Below are 18,957 nucleotides of genomic sequence, written 5' to 3' on the forward strand. Positions count from 1 at the left end.
AGCGTTTGGAAGGAAATCTGGTAAACATAGAGGTTGTGCTTTTCCAGAGTGTCTAGCAATGCAATACGCAGCTTCCGCTACGAGTCGACATTGGGACGCTACGCAGACAGACAGCCAGCCTCGAGAAATAGGTTCCCGATGTCGGCCTCCCGGGTGTCCTTCCCGGGAGCAGGAGGAACCGGGCAGGAGAGGGCGGGTCTCACCGGCTCGGCTGCGCCACCAGACCGAGCGGCGCCCTGGCTCTCGGTGCTTTTCCGAGACCAGACCTCTCTCTCTCTCCCGCAGTGCACGTCAAGTCTACCGCGCTAGCCGGCAAGGTAGCTTGGTGGGCATGTGACAGGTATCTCCGGTTGCTCACTTACGTGAAGGCTACATTGCCTGATTAAGGTGTGAAATGAACACTCTTCTTCTGTTTCCAAGCAGATGAGCAAAGAAATAAAAATATATATATAAAAATATAATATATAAAAACTCGCAGTGATGAAGTAAAATAAAAATGAGACACTAACATGACTGTCATCTGCTAGTCAGATGCGCCCGCGGAGCTCAGGGCGGGTCTCCGCTGCCGCCCTGGCGTCTAAGGCCCGCCAGCCCCTCGCCCCGGCCGTCAGAGCGTCTGCCGGGGGCGGGGCGTCCCCTCGCGAGTCAAGGTGGGTCGCTGAGCCTCCAGAGGGTCATTTTTTTGTGAAATAAACTCAAGTCAGAAGTAAGCGCTTTTGGGCACGACCCCCATGGAAGGGTGGAGGGCAGACTCGGGGTGTATGCTTTCGGCCCAAGACGTGAAAATAACAAAGACTATGAGCGCGTGGGTGGCAGGGACCCTGGGCGCGCCGGGGGCGCTGCTTACCCGTTTGGCCTTGGACCGCGCAGGCGCGTCCTGGGCGCCGTGCGACGGGGCGTCGGAGAGGTACACCTCCACGTCGTCAGGCACTTCTTCCAGGAAGTTCGAAGGCACGAGGCCTTTCTGCCCGTTGAGCTCCCCCTGGAAGCACGGGCAGGCAGTGAGGGAACCCTCCCTTCCCACAGAACCCTCGCCGCCCTCGGCCGAGGACCAGCCCAGAGGCCAGCGGCCTGCGGGCTCCGTTTGGTTCAGAGCATAGAACCCAAAGGGGCTCCAGCGTCCGCAAACTACCGCGATAGTCATCGTGACCTCGGCGACCCCCGTGATTTGGCTGGTAGGGCAGAGCCGAGGCATCTGATTTGCCGTGGGGCGTGGGCGGTTCTCGGCACCAGGCACCGGTGCAGCCTCTCCCGGGGGTCTCAGCTCTGAGTCCTCCGAACCCAGGACACCCACCCGGACACTCAGTCCATCTCGAGGTGGGGGCAGGGTAGAGAACAGGTGGGCGAGGTGACCTGCGGCAGGGCCGAGCGTGGGGGTCCACTCAGCCAGGCGTGGGCGCCCCCTTACGCGCATTCTCACTGTAGAAACTCGGGCACTGAGGGGCAACCAAAGTGACGCAGAGGCCACCGCCTCAGGCTGCTACACATCCTCCAGGCCTTTCTACCCAGTCTCATGTCTCGGGAGGTGACGGTCCGCAGGTCCAGCCACCATCTGGACCAAGGTGGTCACAGTCCCCTGTGTCATTTCTTCCCTCCCCCCAGTGCCAACCTGCCCCACAAGTGCCCAAAACCAAGGCCCAGGTTGGCTGCCCCAGGCCCCCGTGGGAGTCTTTTCTCTGTTCACAGGCCTGGGAGACAGGGCCTGAAACAGGACCCTCCTGCACCAGGCTTAGAACTGCCCAGCACACGGGCACCAAGGGGAGGGGTCCCGCGGGGGCACCCCCACACCAGCTGAAGGAGACCTGCACCTCAACCAAACACAACCCGATGAAAAAGAGGCACAGGACGCAAAGATGCTTCTCCAGAAAGGCGTGCACACCCGTGGAAAGATGCTCCGCCAACCTCATAACCCTTAGGGAACTGCAGCCAAAGCCACGGCCGCGCCTCACCGCTGCTGTGGCGGCTGCTCCCCAAAACAAAACAAAACAGCCACAGGCAGAAACCAGCGCTGGCACAGGAGGAGGACCTGGAGCCCTGGTGCAGCTGCTGTGGGAGACCAGCCGGCAGCTCCTCAAGTCCCGGTACCGCCACCCCATGACCCAGCGCGCCCGCGGAGGGGGGTGGGGGGGGACAGCACAGACCGGACATCCCAGGAAGGAAAAGTACATCTTGCTGCTTCAAAAACTTACATAGTAAAACCCATCCTCGTCGATGTCGCCAAAAACAGAGATGATGTCTCCTGTGCAAAAGGTGAGCTCCGCCTGGGGGAGAGAACGTGGGGTGAGCCCCCCGCTCCCACACCAAGCCGTTTTCTCAGGAAGGTTCTTCGTGATGATCCTTTTCCTTATGGTGCTGATGCGAGCCTACCCCTTCAGTGGGGTGAGGAAGCAAGGGACAGAGCTGGCAGAGCCGCCGTACCTCCACGTCGATGTTGGGCGAGCTCTCCCTTGGGTCGTAGTCGTACAGGGCCACCATCCTGCGCGTGGGCACCGAGTGCTGCCTCCCGCTCCTCCTGCCCCTCTCTGCTGAGCACAGGGGAGAAAGCCCCCGTGACGTTACTGCTGAACAGCAACTGGCGAGTGACCAGGTCTCAGGTCACGGGCACTGGCAGCAGTTCTGCCCGGGGCCAGTCGCCTGGGCATCCTGTTGCTAGGTCTTGCTTTCATTCAGAACACGCAAACACACCTTTGTAGGACCTGGGGATTCTGCTTCCTCAGAACAAAATATACATGTTGCAGGGGTGATGTCAGCGCTCCGAGGTGCTGGTTCACAGGGGACATCCCTGTGAACCTGAGGCGACAAGGACAGTCCACGTGCTGTCTCCGGAGATGGAACCCATCACAGCCCCCTCCTTCTGGTTTCAGTCAGCTCATCGGGTCACAGCACCACCATGGCCTCCGTCCAGTCTGCCACGCCCCTGCATCGTCCCCTCCAGCCCAGGTGGCGAGTGACCTGTCTTCTGTCCCAACATGCCTGCCTCCTCCACCACACTGTCTGGGACCACGCGGCATGCGGCTAGAAAGACAGGCCTGTCCTCTGGACAGTGCACCCGAGACCGTCCGTCATGGGTTCTGTCCACCCCTGGTTCTCTCTCGCTAGTGAGCACCGTGCGGATGCACCAGGGTTGTTATGTCCCTTTTCCGTCAAAGACACTCGGGTTGTTTCCAGTACCGGGGTTTGCCGCGTGGACCGTTTCCATCGCTCTGAGTTGCTGGCCGGTACTGAGTGTTTTGCAGAGTTCACTGTGGACAGTTTCCTCGCTGTGTCCCCACATGACACAGGGGTACGCTCTGGGGTGCATTGTATGGGGGCATTCATTCCACCCTGGGGGCCCCACTCTCATGACCTCATCACCTCCCACTCTTCTCCCCTCCTAACAACTGCCCTGGAGTTGGGCTCTCAGTGTAAGAGGGTGGGGAGTGGGTGGGGGTGGCGGGAGGGACAGACGTGCAGTCCAGATCCACCGGGGAGCAGGGTTGCCCTGGCCGGTAGCTCAGCGGGTCAGACCATCGTCCTGCTACACCAAGGTTGCAGGTCGGATCTCTGGTCAGGGCACATAGGAAGCAACCAATGAACGCGTAAGTGGACCGACAAACCAACTGTTTCTCTCGCTCGCAAATCAGTTTTTAACAGCAGCAGCACAGGCGTCTCTTTTCTAGGGGTGGCAGACGGCAGCGAACAGAGTGTCCCTAGAGCACGCGGCCTCTCGCCGGCGCTGGGCGCAGCGTCGGCCGGAGCACAGCGATGGGTCGTGGTCAGGCTCCCCTGCCACGGGCGCGGGGCTGGGCCCCAGCTGCCCTCCGGGGCGCGCCCAGCACAGTCCCGCGGTCCGGCCGAGCAGGTGGCCCCTTACCTATTTTCTCCACAGGTGTGTTGAGGGGGAGGAAGCCTTGTCTGAGCAGCTGGTCCATCATCTCCTGGTCGTCGGCGTGGATCTCCGAGACCATGTTGCAGGGAATGAGGCCGAGCCGGGCACAGGTCTCCCCGCGGTAGAAGCCGTCGGCGTCCTTATCACCGTAAACCTGGGGCGCGGGAAGAAACCGAGGCCTTGTGAGTGGCAGGCTCAGAATATGTCACACACGTACAGTGCGGTGATTGGCTGCCTCAGAATAAGTCACCGGCTTACAGTGCAGTGATTGGCTGGCTCAGAATGCCTGTCACCCTGCTTAGAGTGCAGTGATTGGCTGGCACAGAATACGGCACCCTGCTTACAGTGCAGTGATTGGCTGGCTCAAAGTACACCACCTGCTTACAATGCAGTGATTGGCTGGCTCAAAGTACACCACCTGCTTACAATGCAGTGATTGGCTGGCTCAGAATAAGTCACCTGCTTACAGTGCGGTGATTGGCTGGCACAGAATAAGTCACCCGCTTACAGTGCGGTGATTGGCCAGCTAGGAAACAGGGCACCCTGCTTTCCACGGTCCTGTCCCGTGTCCCTGTGCATTCAGGACGGGCAGCCAACAGCGGGTGGCGTCGGGGCCTCCAGTGGCCCGCGAGGGCACAGCCCTAAGGCCAGGCCGGGACACCTGCTGGGCTGCCTGCATGCGGGTTTGACATCGCGCCGTGGGAGGTGCATGATGGGACACCCCACCCCCACCGCGTGGATGGCCGGGGACCATGGGGGAGCGGGAGCGGCTGGTCCACAGTCAGCCGTCTGGACTGCCCAGGACACTTCATGTAGGACCCCGTGGCGCTGTCGGCAAGACAACTGTCGCGACCCCCACGGCCACCGGGTGCCGCGCGTCCCTCCTGGCCCGTGCTGCTGAGCCCCTCCGCAGCACCGCCCACGTCCCCACCTTGATGATCTGTCCTTCCTTGAAGGGCAGCTCCTCCTCTGCAGCGTCGGGGTTCGGGGACATGCTCAGCGGGTCGTAGTCGAACAGGGCCACAAAGATGCGGGCCGGGGGCTCCTCAGCGCCAGGGTCGGTCTCAGACTCCTCGTAGAAGTCCGGGGACAGTCGGTCTCGGTCGCCATATTCATCTGGGAGCAGGAGGCACAAGGACAGAGCTGGGTCATCCCGCTGGTGCCCTGGGGACCCAGGCACACGCACTTTGCCCCCTGGAAAAAACATGCAGTGTGACGTGTGGGCAGAGATGGGTCATCTCCACCAGGTGGGTGCGCCGAGCAGACCCCTACCAGCTTCGGTCTGAGTGTAGCCAGCCCAGGACACAAAGGGCGGAGCGACCTGCCTCAGGGCAGCCTGAGCGCCAGCTGCTGGGCCGTCCCTGGGCCGCACCTGGCAGGCCATTCAGCGGTCACAGGCGCCCAGACCTGTCTGCACCGGGCTCCTCGAATGCATTTGTACGTTCTAAATATCTGAATGGCAAGGGCTGCATTCTCCCTCAGTGCGAATGAGTGGCCTCCACCCAGTGCGAGCGGCCAGCAACGACTCTCTGAAATCCTGGTGTCTGCGCCTAGACGTTAAACATCGCTGTCGAACGCACCATGTGACCACCACCTGGATGAGTGTGCACGGCACCAGCAGAGAGCTGGGGCAGAGAGCGCAAGGGCCATCTGCTGGCCGGTCCTGGGGTTTGATGGAGGAAGGACCTGAGGACGAGCGTCCATCCTCACAAGAGGGGGCAGGCGGGTGAAGCAGCCAGAGCTCGGTCACCAGCGCAGAGCCCACGAGGTGGGACGGCAGGGTGTCACAAATGTGAGGAAGGACAGATGACAGAGACAACCGAGCCACTGGCTTCTGCCAGCAGCAACATTTAGTTGAAAAAGAAAAAGCACCTCGGTTGTGGGAAAGGTCGATGCTTCCAACGCGGTGAGCTGTTTGCATTATTAGAACTCGGGACCTTTTTGGGTGCCTAGCTCAGCCGAACGTTCAGCCGCCTGCCTTCGGCGAGGCCACCCAGCGAACACAGCGGCCTTTCCGCCGCCGCACAGGACTTCGGTTTTGTTTGTAACAAATGGCAAGACTGGCGCCTTCCTCGTTTCCAGTGTCATCTAAACAGCTGCCGCCGCCTTCTCGGCGGCCGCTGGGCACACTTCACCTTCGTTTTCTGGGAAATCTAACAGCACCTTTCCATGTGAGAGTACTTACAAACGGGCTTTATTTATCTTGTGCTGTTTCTGAGCCACAACTAACGGAGAGTTTTCTGTATTAGGATGAAAATGCCAGTCCCGAGCCCGGCTGGTGTGGCTCAGGGGTTGAGCGTCGACCCTGCACCAAGAGGTCACCAGTTCAATTCCCATTCAGGGCACATGCCCAGGTTGTGGGCCCGATCCCCAGTGGGGGGTGTGCAGGAGGCAGCCGATCGATGTTCTCTTTCATCAATGTTTCTCTCTCTCTTTCCCTCTACCTTCCTCTCTCTCTAAAGTCAATAAAGAAAAAAAATTTAAAAAGAAAATGTTACTCCCGATCATTTTTTAAAAACGTTTGGATTGAAGACTAAGCCGCCATGTGCCCGGTGTTTGAAAGAAGACAATGGTGTCAAGCAGGCCCACTAACCGATGGACCGGACCGCCGCGGGCCGGGACCTCTGAGGACCAGCGCCTCCGTGGGGAAACCTCCGGCCCCCGTGATCTGCCCTGTTGGCCCGTGCTGCAGCCGCTGGGTTCCCTAAAATCTGAAGACAAAACAGCAAAGTCATAAGTCTTGCCAGCCCTGGGGCCACAAGAATGAAGGAATTAAGTCAGCCAAATCAATCCAGCTTAGAAGCAGAAGCTATAAAGGCAACTAAACTTAGCTTTTAACTGAAAGGTTAGCTGAATGACCTGGAAGACAACGCCACCCACGCCAGCCGCTCATCCCGGGCACCCCGACTTCCACAGCGGAGTGGCTTTTCGACTCCCCGGGTGGGAGGGTGGCGGGGGGGCCGGGGGAAGGGAAGAATTCCTCAGGGGGCATCTTTGTATTACTGCAGAAGCCAGATGTGTGGACCCGAAGGGAGAAGGGCTTTGATGCGACTCATGGTCCCAACGGCCCCTTTGAGCTTGTACAACCCTGAGCTACAGGCCCCCCTCCAGCGACCACAGAAGTGGGACGGTGCCGCGTGGCCTGGTGTCCCGCTGAGACAAATCGTCTGCGAGGTCAAGGACAGAAGTTCTGGGAAACTCAAGGCGACATCCTGGCTCGGAAGATACCGGTCCCATTTGGGGCTCCCCTGGATGGCGACCTGCATGGACCTGCGCCCCTACACGCACTAAAGGTTAGCATCGTGTCAGAGGATCCAGGCAAAGTCTCCAGACCCTGGTAAGTAGTTTGAGCCAGACGTTCTCGGGGACCCAGGAAAGGAGCAAGGCTTCCGCATTCCAGTGACAGAGGGCTTGTTACTGGCGGGGCCCAGGCCACCGCCCAGGGTGAAGTGTGGGGTGTGGATCGGTGCCCCCTTGTGGACAGAGAGCAAACTGCATGGGCTCAGAGCCCCGGCCAGGCCCACCTGAGGTCTCACGGGAGCGGTCATTGGAAAGGCAGGCGTGACAGGAGCACGTGCTCTGGGGAGAGGACACGACATACAGATGAGGGACGAGCCTGACCACCACTAACAAGCCTGGACGACCAGGCAGGGGGTCTAGAACTGATGATGGAAATTCATTCTGGGAGCCGGATTTCGGGGAGGAGCCCTTGGTAAACCACGTGCAAACATGAACTCCTGGACAATCGCCATTGTCTCTGCTCAGTCGCGGACGGAGGCCACACAACGACCGCCACGGGACCCACACCCACAGCACGAGCCGACCTTCCGCACGACACCCTGCTCTGAACCTGTCCCCACCTTCACTCAGAGAGAGGAAGTGCTGTCACCGTTCAGCTAACCCTTAATTAAAATTTAGATTCAGTTGCCCTTTAACCAAAGCAGCCAGAATCATCGCTGATTGGGGGGGGTGGGGGAGAATCGTTACTCAAAAGCAAAAGAAAGAGATCCTCAGCAGGGTCAACGGATCGGGAAGCGATGGGCCAGTAAATCAAAACCGCATGGAAAACGGGCAGCAGCCGAGTCCCAGGGAGGCGCCAACATAAGAGGTCAAACGAAGGTGCAGACGGATTGGTCTGGCAAGCGCAGGTGAGGAGGGCTCACGTCACACACCACGGGGCCTTCGGCCACTCGGGGAGACGCCTGTGTGTGTTGGGTGGTCGCCCTACTGGGGGGCGTGTTTATGCTTTTCTTCCAGACGTCGGGACCCACGGGCTGGTCCCAGCCATACTTCCTGGGGGCGGACCTCTCCGGGCTCGGGCGGGCGTCCTCGCTCCTGATGACAAGGCCGGGGTCCACCTGCTCCCCAAAGTCCTCTTCGATGCTGCTCTGCCGGGTCAGCGTCCGCCGCCGGGCCAGCAGGGGCCTCAGGCTCCGACAGGGACACAGCCCGGGGCTGGGGCTGCCCGTGGCCGCCGTGTTTCTGAAACTAAATCGTGGGTCCTCCTCCTCACTCCCACAGTCCAGTCCGCTGTCTGGGCTGAACCGGCAGCCCCTGTCTTCGAGAAGGAAGTCCTCAGCGTGGGAGCCAGCTGCGGGGCCCCTGGGTTTCGAGGGGAACCAGGAGCCCCGCGGGGCCTCGCTCCCCCAGCAGCGCCTGCCGGGCCTGGGCTCCCGGGCCCCGGGCGAGCACGCTGAGCCCTGTCTGTGCTCTGGGTCCTCCTCGGCTACTTCGGGGATACTGAACAGTCTCGTGCTGTGCGGGGCCTGCGGGGGGCCCTCGGGCTGCTCCGGGGAAGGCCCCTCGGAGCTCCTCTGCTCATAGCACTCCTAGGGGGCGCGGCAGCGGTGTGCGAGCAGACGTGAAGTGGGCGCGGGAGAGAACACAGACAGCGTTAGTCTCGGAGGCCAGGAGGGGCGAGCATGCGGCGGGGCGGGGTGGGGCGGGGCGCAGATGAGGGCGGAGCCGGGAGAGGGTGGCACTGGGCAGAGCAGCAGGGGCCAGGCCAGACCATGCAGCTGAGCCAGGGAAGTGGGTGGAGCCGGGGTGCACCGGGCAGCGGAGGCAGGATGCTGCCCGCGGGCCAAGCTGCTTGGTTCTGGGAGCCGGCTGTGCCCAGAGCGCCGGGAGATGGGAGCCCTCTGCCAGCTGGCCGTGCCCACCACCGCAGGGCAGCTGCCGCTGGCTGCCGGGCGTGACTGAGCCAAGCCGCAGAGCAGTTCCCGCCCACCCTCCTTCTCTCCCTGGCACTCAGCTGAACCCCTCTCCCGTTTTCCATGTCTTCTAAGTGTGAGACGGGGCCTTGTCACTTGGCACCGGGCCTCGCTCGGGGACCAGCACCTGCTCACAGTCTTGCCCAGAAGTGTCTGCAAAGGCTTGGGGGTCTGCCTGACCCCCTCCAGGTCCTGGACTTCGAGGCCCAGGTGGACAGCCCTGTCCTGGTCCCAAGCTGGGCGTCTGCACAACCTGCCTGGACTGTCCTCCCAGCTGCGCTGATAGGCCCCGCGGGGCGCCCCTGCCTCGGGAAGACTGACCCTCCAAGCCGGGCAGCCCCGGCTCTCCCTCCCCGGCCTGCCGGGTGTTTGTCGGACAGACTGCGTGGGAACATCATGATCTGTGTCCTGCCTGTCTCCACGCTGGCCTTCAAGCTCTGTGAGCACACAGTGTGGCAGGGTCACCTGCTGCGGCTTCTGCCAAGGGTGTGGGTCCATGGAGTGTCAGGTGAGCAGGTGAGTGAGCAGGTGAGTGGGCAGGTGAGTGGGCAGGTGAGTGTCAGGTGAGTGGGCACACGCCCTGGCTGCTAAGAACACACCTCGGGGGCCAACAGGACGGCAAGGGCATCAATTCTGGGAACATTATGGTGAAAAGCACCATGGTGAGTGCAGGGGTCCACGCGGGAGCGTCCCAGGGCCAGCAGGGACCATGCGGGCGACTGGACCACTCCAGCCGGGAGTCGGCTCCGCTGCAGCTCAGCGAGCTCAGGGCACCAGGTCCCAAACCCTGTCTTGGAAGTTCTAGAGAAGCCAGATGCCAGGTCAGTCTGAGACATCTCCTGATTTTTAAAAATGTGAGAAGGCTGTGGACAGACTACAGTGACTCTGCAGCTGTCAGCCACCCCACTTCCTGCCACAGCCTCAGGCCACTTCCTGCCACGTCCTCGGGCCTACTTCCTGCCACGGCCTCGGGCCACTTCCTGCCACAGCCTCAGGCCACTTCCTGCCACAGCCTCAGGCCCACTTCCTACCACATCCTCGGGCCCACTTTCTGCCATTTCCTTGGGTCCACTTCCTGCCATGGCCTTGGGCCACTTCCTGCCACGGCCTCGGGCCTACTTCCTGCCACGTCCTTGGGCCACTTCCTGCCACATCCTCGGGGCCACTTCCTGCCACAGCCTCAGGCCACTTCCTGCCATTTCCTTGGGCCCACTTCCTGCCATGACCTCGGGGCCACTTCCTGCCATGTCCTCGGGGCCACTTCCTGCCATGTCCTCGGGCCTCCTGCCACAGCCTCAGGCCACTTCCTGCCATGTCCTCGGGCCTACTTCCTGCCACAGCCTCGGGCCACTTCCTGCCACAGCCTCAGGTCTACTTCCTGCCAGCTGTTATGTCCTGCTCGGCTGTTCCCAAGGGGGTGGGGCCGTGATGTGGGGGTGCCATGTGGCCATTGGGTTTTACAACAACCTTGCTTCCCCTCTGGGCCTCTGCCCTGGGAGAGAAGGTGACTTTTCATGGCTTTCTCAACAGTTCTCAGGAAGTACCGTCCCAGGAGCCTCCTCCACCAGAGGGAGCAGCAGCCTGGACAGCAGGAACACTGACGGGTGCTTCCCCTGGCCCAGCTATGAGCACTGGGGCGTCCTGGGGGAGATCAGAGACCGGACCCCCGGGGCAGCTTGTGACCTTCCCCCACTAGAAAGGTCCCGAATCCTGCTGGGCGGGTGAGGAGCCAGCGAGGGCAGCGGGAGCTGCAGCCGGGGGTCTGCAGAGGGGCCTGGCATGCAGAGCACCAGTCAGCCCTCTGTGCGGGGGCCCTGGGCTGGCAGCCAGATGTGGTGTTGCCTTCCCCACCACGCGAAACGCATGGCTCAGCCCCTGGAGAAGATGGCGCTGGCTCTTCCCCCAGCGCCCGTCCCTCTCCACAGTCTATCCATCGGAAAGCCCACAGGGTCCGGCCAGCTGTCCAGCCTCCAGTCTGTCGCCACTTTAGGTCGGGCAGGGCCAGAGGGCAGGGGTCACGTCCACGCTCACATCACAGCCTGGTGCCGGGAGGTGACAGCCCGCGGATTCTGAGCGGTGCCCCAGGCCAGGACGGGGCTCAGTCCAGGCACATGCCTCCCGTCACACCCTCTATTGGCAGCCACACCAGGGGACACTGAGGACTGGACTCTGGTAGGAGTGGTCCAAGAAGGGGCTCGTGTGTGCACCCCACTGTCCCCCAGGGCATCCATCCCTCCTCACCCTCCTGCAGGGCCCAGCTCAGTGGTGGGACCATCCCGAAACCCCCAGCCAGCCCCGCCTGTCCCAGCCCCAGTTCTGACTCGGGAGAGCCCTGCTCCCGGGCCGCTGATTCTCTGGGGACGAGCACGTAGGTGGGTGTGGAGTGTGCGGCCTGGCTGAGCTGGGTGCCCCAGGAGGGGGCCAGACGGTTCCCCCAAACTCCTGCACCCAGACTTTTGGCAGAGAGGACGGACCAGAAGGAAGGATGGGGATTCCCGGATGCAAATTCAACGGTGAGAAGGAAGCCTATTCAAACCGATGGGCTTCCGGGGGCCGGTGGGGAGGACCTGGCGGGGCACTGACCTTGAGGGCGCGGTGGGACGTGCCACTGGGCCTCCGCCGGCCCCCGCCCTCCAGCTGCATCTCAGAACACAGCTCCTCCTCGTCCTCCTCCATGATGTCCGACAGGTCCGAGCCCCGGCTGCTCTCTGTGTGGTACTCGTCTCCATGGCAACAGTGCGGCTGGGCGGGAGGGGTGAGGGTGAGCATCCTCCCGTTCCCTCCCTTCCCCACTGACTCAGTGTCTGTGCGGGAGGCGCCGGGGCCTCGGCGTCCACATGGTCGGAGCTGAGAGCCCAGAGGGAGCAGGCCCCTAGAGACCATCTTTCTGGGGGACGGGGGTCTGACCGCCCGAGGCCTGGGCAGGCGGTGGCGAGAGGAGCTGCCCGGCTGCAGGCCCGGCACTCACCGGCTTGCCGAGCTCCGAGCCCTTCAGAAAGTCGTCCACCGACGCGCCCCTCCTCCTGACGTCCGGGGACTCGTAGCCGTCCTCCTCGTCGGAGTTGGCGTAGTGCCGGCTCCTGTCCAGGAAGATGCTCCTTTTCTCTAACTTGGAAGGAGAGGAGAGAGGTGGGTGAGCGGGGGCGTCGGGACGGGGCTGGCAGACAGGCCGCTGCCTGGAGGGCCCGGGACCGGAAACCGCTCTGGCTCCCGGTGGGCTTCTGAGGCCGCCCAGGCGGTGACACAGGCCGCCCACGCTCACTGCACGAGGCCTGGACTCGACTGGAGGCTGCCTGTGGAGAAGAGCCTGGCTCTTCCTGTGATCGCTTAGCGCGTCCTGGAGAACGGAAGCTCCGGGCTTGCTCTTGCCACACCTGCTGCCAGCGGGGGCTGGCCGGGACGCGGCAGCGCCAGGCGTCTCTGGGCCCCGTCTCTGCCTGCGGCCGCTCAGGGTGTTGCGTGGGGTCTCGGGTGGCAGGGTGCAGGCAGGGCCACCCACCAGGCCTTCTGCCCACAGAGTGCCGTCAGCTCCGAGCACTGCGGTCCGGCCCTGCTCTGTGAGCTGTCGGGGTGGAGGGTGTGGCCCGTGACAAACTCGGTCATTCTAAAGTCTTCCCTTCGGCTGAGGCCATGGGCTGGTGTTCACGCGGCAGAGGCCAACACCTAACAAGTCAGAAGTCGCGCCCGAGAGCCTGGCCGCAGGCCTTCGAGAAGCTGAAGGGCTGTCACGGTAGCCCTCCTGCCCCGGTGTCCTGGACGCGGCCTGCCTCTCGGCTCTGACCCCTCCCAGGAGTGGGGGTCTCCTGGCACTGAAACAAACAAGGGCTGCCGGCGTCACTGTCCTGGAGCCCCAGGCTGACCTCCTCGTCCCCTAGCACGCGGAGCTGGGTGCAGCCCACGCTCCCTGCCCCACGGCCCAGACGAGTCCTAGTAACAGCCACACAAACGTACGCGTGGGCTTCTGCATCATGTTTACATGCGTGTGAACACGTCTGCCTGTGTCTCTCTCTGCGCACACACAGTGAGAACTCAGAGGTGAGCAGGGCCCGAAGGGGTGCCCCTCTAGGAAGATGGTCCCCAGGCTGACCTGGACACGGACCAGAGCCTGGCTGGGGGTGGCCACAGCCGTTTTCTAAGCCGGGCTGGTAGACCACCAACTGCCTCTGGGTGCTGAGGGCCACGCTCACCACATAAGAGCACCTTCTGATTCCGTCAGGATCAGGCCTAAACGCTGCCCCAAGGGAGCGTCTGCGTGAGGGTCCGTGCGCCCGGCAGCAGGGGCCCCAGCGCGGGGCCAGCCTTACCCCGCTGCTCTCGGCCACTCTCTGCGCGGCTTCCCGGGCCATGGCCTTGGCGACGGAGGTGGACACCGGGGCCCCCTGCGGCTGCGGCAGGACCCTGCTGGGTGAAGGTGACCGCCTCGCGGGCAGGCCGGGCAGCTCCAGCAAGTGCCCGTGGGAAGGCGCCCGGCCCTGCTCCCAGGCCTCGTCCACCTTGACGTGGGGACCCAGGCGGTCATCTTTGGTATCGGGGGCTCCGGCACTTGCTAATGGCTTCGGTGTGGGGGTGCGCGGGGGGGCTGGAGGCACCAGGAGGTCGGGGGGGATGGCAGCGATGGCAGAGTCCGCGGACTCGCCCTGGACAGACAGGGTCCGCACGGTCACACCCTTGGCTTCCAGGCTCCGCAGCCGCGCCAGCTCCACGGCCGTGCCGTCCGCCGTGGGGGCCATCACCTCTGCCACCTGCCGCAGAGAAAGCCCACTCTCAGGCTGCCCAGCGCCCGCCAGTCCCTGCGCCCGAGCGGGTGCGCCTCGGACCCCCTCGAGGCCCAGCACGTCCAGCTAACTGCCGCGCAGCCTGGGCGTCTGAGTCTCGAGAGGGGACCCCGGAGGTCTGCAGACGCCAGGCCCCTGCTGCTCGGGGCCCATTACGTGGAAGGAAAGGCTTCCGGGTCAAAGCCAATTCAGAGACAGAGGCCCAGAGGGGTGGGGACACGAGGTCCTTGGTGGCCAAAGCGGGGCAGGACGAAGGGCCAGGCTGAGGCAGGACGGGCTTCCCGCCCGGTGGAGACAGGCGGGCCTGCCTGGTCGGGGAGCGGACGGTCAGGCAGGGGCAGGGCCGAGCTCGCAGAGCGGCTGGGGGAGCTCAGACACTCACGCCGCCCGCAGGTCAGCCGCGCAGGGCAAACTGGCAGGAGGGGACCACACGGCAGCTCCCACCCCAAAGGCAGCGAGCTCGACTGGCGCACCAGGACGGGCGGGGCCGGGCCGCGGGCTCCCGACACCCCGTGGCCGCCAAGGCCTGACCGCGCGTGCGCGTGGGGACGCTCGTGCTTCCAGGGAGCAGGCACTCCATCCGGCCAAGGGTCTGGTGGGGGATTCGCAGGCCCGACACCCATCGGGGACATTGGGGAGCTCGAGACAGGTGGACTTTTCATCCCGGGGGGCAGGAGAAGGAGAAGGGTGTGGAGCAGCGGGAATTCTGGGAAGGGGGCCGGGGCAGAAGTGGGGGCTCGGTGCCCTGCGGCGCCCTGGGGTGGCTGGGGGGCGGTGTGTATTAAGTGCTGGTGGGTTGGGGGGTGCTCCCAGGGGCCGCCCCTCCACGGAGCAGGTGTCCGCCACGCTGGGTGCGCCTCCCGCCCCAGCGAGCGACTCACCCTCTGCCCTTCCGCACACACGCGGTAGCCTGTGACAGCGGCCCCGTTGGACAGCCCCGTGGGGGTCAGGGCGGGCGGCTTCCAGGAGACGTGGACGGTCGCTGGGGTGGCCCCAGCTTGGACGGTGATGTCTTGGGGGGCAGCCGGGGGACCTGGGCCCGGAAGGCAGAGGAACATTACGGCTCGGCCCGTGGCCGGTGAGCTGCTGGGCTGGGCACCCGGAAAGGAGGTCATTCGTTAGAGGTACAAACCCCGTTATTACATAGGTAAGTCTCGGGGAGCAGGGTCAGTATGGTGATAACGACAGTGACCGACGCACCGCGGTGATCACCCCCTAAGCCATGCTCATCACTACACCGTACCCCTGAAACCTGGGCTGCTGTCTGTGAACCCCACTCTCCAAAAGAAAGTAAACGAGAGGAAGAGGAGAGACGGGCGGGGAGGGTGGGGAGGGCACCACAGCCGTCCACTCGGGAACCAGTCCCCCGCCTGGGTTTGGCGGTCTCCAGGCCCAGCTGCGCCTCAGGCCTGGTGGGCAGCGTCAGGACTGCTGGGGTCCCGGCGGCGGCGGAGGAGACACCCCCTCCAGCGGTGCCCGCTCCTCCCTCTGTCCCTCTCTCGAGAGGACGTGAGCCTGGGCTGCGCGCCATCCAGGCTGCTCCCTCGTGGGGTGTGACAGAGAGACATGGTCCCGATGACACCACTCGAACCTGGAATCAGCCCTGCAGACCTCCCGTCCACGGACCGGAAGGGGCCGCACCGGACGCCGAGTCGGCCGGCACCCTGGCCTGGGACTCGCGGCCTCCATGACTGTGCGAGGTCCGCGCCTGTTCCTCCGTCACCCAGTCTGGGTACCGGCTCCAGCGGCCCGACGGCCGGAGACGCCTGGGCCTGGGAGCTGCCCTGTGGGACGGCCACAGCCTTCGCCTGCACCCCTGCCTCCAGGAAGCCTGACCCCCACGGACGAGCCCTCGCCTCCCTCTGTGCAGCCCGCTCAGGTGTCTCGTCCCTTCCGCAGCGGATCGCAGGACTGCGCATGGGCACCGAGGACGAGGCCCCCCGACCCCACACACGATCACGTCCCGTGGGCGGGCAGGACACCCTGTTGTCGTACAACAGGAGTAAGTCGACCTTTCCTGAGCCAGTTCCCATGCAGACGTGTCCCCTCCTCAGAGTCCTTCTGTCCCGCCCGCTTACGACCTTGTGGGTCAGGCCCCTGTGGATCCCAAGGGCCCCAGAGCCCATGGAGAAGTGAAACACGAGCCCATCGAGCCTCGGGAAGCTGAGCCCGCGTCCGTGGAAGACGTGCACTTGGTGAAATGACACTGAACCGTTTGGGGATCTGCTGGGGAGCGAGGTGGCGGGTGGGCGGGGACGGGCAGAGGCAGAGGGTGGGGAGCTGTGATGGGCACGGGGCTGTGGAGGACCCTAGGGGCACTGCTTGGGCCTCGAATGTCCCTGCAGAAACGCCTGCTTGGGGGGCACCTCGTCCAAATGCAGCAAGACCACAGGACAGGGACAGCTGGGGACCGAGGTGGGACCACCTTCCCTCAGCGGCATTGGGATCTGGGTGAAGCAGGAATGAGCAGACCCAGGGGGTTCGTCCGCCTCCCTGAAGTGTGTGCGTGGGTGGGGAGCCCGCCCCTCCTCCACACTGACCCAGGACACGAGGAGGAGCGGGGGCGACACAGAGGACACAGCCAGAACCAAAGCAGCGTCTGCAGAGGAGCCCCCGTCTTCTGCAGTCACCAGGGGTGTGACTTACACCACGCGGAAAACAAGCGGAGGGATGAGGCTGCTTCATTCACTCCGCTCACCGAGCAGCCCAGGAGGGGTGAAGACGGGCTCGCTGCGTCCTGGGTGGTCTCTCTGCCCGACTCCGTCTCTTACAGGACCAGCCTCTCGGCCCCGTAGTGAAAGGAAATGTCTCCAACATCGAAGCCCTGAACACTCTGAACTTTCTCTCCCCTCATCACAGTCTCACACACACACCCCTTGTGTTTCACAGGGATTTAGGGGACTTTCCAGGATACCGTGGCCGCACACAGACTTCCCCTCTGCCCACCCCACCCCCGCCACGTGGCACGGCGGCATCACGGAGCCCTGGAGGCGGGGACGGCTCACCTGCGGGCAGCGTGGAGAACTCCGCGAAGGCTTCCTTCTTCTCCCGCTGCTCCAGGGGCAGCTGCCAGGGCATCTGGTGGGGCCGGGCCAGGACCCTGACCTTGTAGGCCGTGCTGGGCCTGAGGCTGCAGAACTGGTACTTGTACCGCGTGGCCTTGACCACGTCCAGCTCCTCCTCGTTGAGGAAGATCACGTGGCTGTAGTTGCTGTTGGTGGGCAGCCAGGACAGCTGGGCGGAGGTCTGGGTGATGTTGTCCACCCTCAGGTGGGAGGGGGCCACCACCACCTCCTTGCCCACGAGCAGCGTGCACCGCAGCGGGTCGGAGCTGCCCCTGCTGGTCACGCACTGCACGGACACGCGGTGGGTGCAGGCCGCCACGTTCAGCTTCTCGATCAGGGCCTTAGTTCTGCCCGCCAGCGGGAGGCTGAGGCGCGGCTCCTGGTCCACCAGCACGCTGTAGCCGCCCACGGCCCCCCAGCCCGGCGGCACGGCCGGGGGCTCCCAGCCCACAATGACACTTCTGGCGAGTTGCTTGATGAGGGTGATTTTCCTGGGGTAAGGCACAGTGTCTTCTCCGACGTCGTCCACGCTCACGTCCAGCGTCCCCCCGCCGTCGTCCGTGACGCCTGCGTCCAGGCGAGGCGGGGACTGCAGGTCCAGGATGGTCTCCCCGTCCAGGCCGAGGCCCGCGTGGTTGAGGAAGTTCTGGCCCTGCTCGGTCCCCAGCGCACTCAGCCTCGCCTCGCTCTCCTGCACGAAGTCCACGAAGTTGGAGGGCACCAGGCCCCTCTGCCCGTCCAGGAGCTCACCTGCTGGGTGCAAGGGAGAGTTGTCGCCCACCCACACGGGCCCGGGCGGGGCAAGGGATGGGTCACAGTGGGCTCCTCAGCTTGTCCCGGAATCCACTCGGACGGCACCTCCAGGACCCCCCCAGGAATCCACTCAGACGGCACCCCCAGGACCCCCCTAGGAATCCACTCGGACGGCACCCCCAGGACCCCCCCAGGAATCCACTCGGACGGCACCCCCAGGACCCCCCCAGGAATCCACTCGGACGGCACTCCCAGGACCCCCCCAGGAATCCACTTGGATGGCACCTCCAGGACCCCCTCAGGAATTCGCTCGGGCGGCACCCCCCAGGATCCCCCCAGGAATCCACTTGGATGGCACCCACAGGACCCCCTTAGGAATTCGCTTGGACGGCACCCCCTCAGCACCCCTCCCTCTGCCTGCTCCCGCCGCACCCCAGCCCCAGCCACCTCTGAACACCCCCAGGGCCCAGCGCCACTGGGTGCTCAGCAGACGCTTGTGGGGGGACCAGCAAACGTGTAAACTGGGGGTTCAGAAGCTGAACTATAAGCAACCGGCTCCTAGTCTTGAAGCCATGGCCACAGGAGGACACGTCGAAGGGGACTCTGCCCGCAAGGCGCTGGGCACAGCTTCGTGAAAGTCCCTGTCTGGTGCCCAGACCACCTGAGCTGACTTGCAAAACAATGCCACCCAGCCCTGGCCGGTGTGCTCAGTGGTTAGAGCGTCGGCCCGCAGACCAATGCGTCTTGGGTTCGATTCTGGGCAAGGGGATGTACCTCGGTTGCAGTTTGTCCCCAGCCCTGGTCGGGTCGTGCGGGTGGCAACCACTCGATGTGTCCCTCTCACATGGATGTTTCTCTCTTTGTTCCTCCCTCCCACTCTCTCTGAAGATAAATATAAAAATGTCCTAGGGTGAGGATCAAAAAAAAGAAAAATGCCACCCAACGGGCTCTTTACAGGCAGACTGGCTGTGGAGGGTCACAGTGGGGACCTGTCTCATGAAATGGCCTAACCAGAGGGACGGTGAGGTTCGGGGGACCTCCCAGCACCAGGGGGCGGGGACCTCGCCCCCTCCCGTCCACAGGGAGCACGGCTGGGGACCCAGTGACAGGGGCCGGGAAGGGCTGCACGACCCACAGACCTGCCTGAGGGTGTGTGAAGCCCCGGAGACACCACCCTGCTCAATCCGAGGGTGGACTCTGCCCAGACCTATCGAGGGGGCGGGTCTGGAACAGTGTCCTCACCTTGAGGGCGCTCACAGACCCCAGGGGCATGCCACCATGAT

At 63.8% G+C, this 18,957-nt stretch overlaps 1 protein-coding gene across 3 annotated transcripts in view; it reads right to left on the reverse strand.

The window, feature by feature from the left end:
* The window catches only part of RIMBP2 (RIMS binding protein 2), a 44,353-nt gene that overhangs the window by 1,173 nt on the left and 24,223 nt on the right, over window positions 1–18,957 (reverse strand). For 2 of the 3 annotated variants that reach the window (XM_036276710.1, XM_036276711.1), the window contains 11 exons: window positions 16,862–17,671; window positions 14,738–14,889; window positions 13,386–13,823; window positions 12,050–12,190; window positions 11,665–11,823; window positions 6,462–6,579; window positions 4,800–4,984; window positions 3,854–4,022; window positions 2,419–2,522; window positions 2,190–2,261; window positions 848–982 (listed from right to left, as the gene is read on the reverse strand). In XM_036276710.1, coding sequence (XP_036132603.1) covers window positions 848–982; window positions 2,190–2,261; window positions 2,419–2,522; window positions 3,854–4,022; window positions 4,800–4,984; window positions 6,462–6,579; window positions 11,665–11,823; window positions 12,050–12,190; window positions 13,386–13,823; window positions 14,738–14,889; window positions 16,862–17,671 — 2,483 coding nt within the window. Of the gene's footprint in view, window positions 1–362; window positions 410–847; window positions 983–2,189; window positions 2,262–2,418; window positions 2,523–3,853; window positions 4,023–4,799; window positions 4,985–6,461; window positions 6,580–11,664; window positions 11,824–12,049; window positions 12,191–13,385; window positions 13,824–14,737; window positions 14,890–16,861; window positions 17,672–18,957 lie in introns of all 3 variants that reach the window. The other variant, XM_036276709.1, reaches the window with a different exon arrangement.

Source organism: Molossus molossus, unplaced genomic scaffold (genome assembly GCF_014108415.1).
Source record: "Molossus molossus isolate mMolMol1 unplaced genomic scaffold, mMolMol1.p scaffold_m16_p_22, whole genome shotgun sequence".
NCBI lineage: Eukaryota > Metazoa > Chordata > Mammalia > Chiroptera > Molossidae > Molossus > Molossus molossus.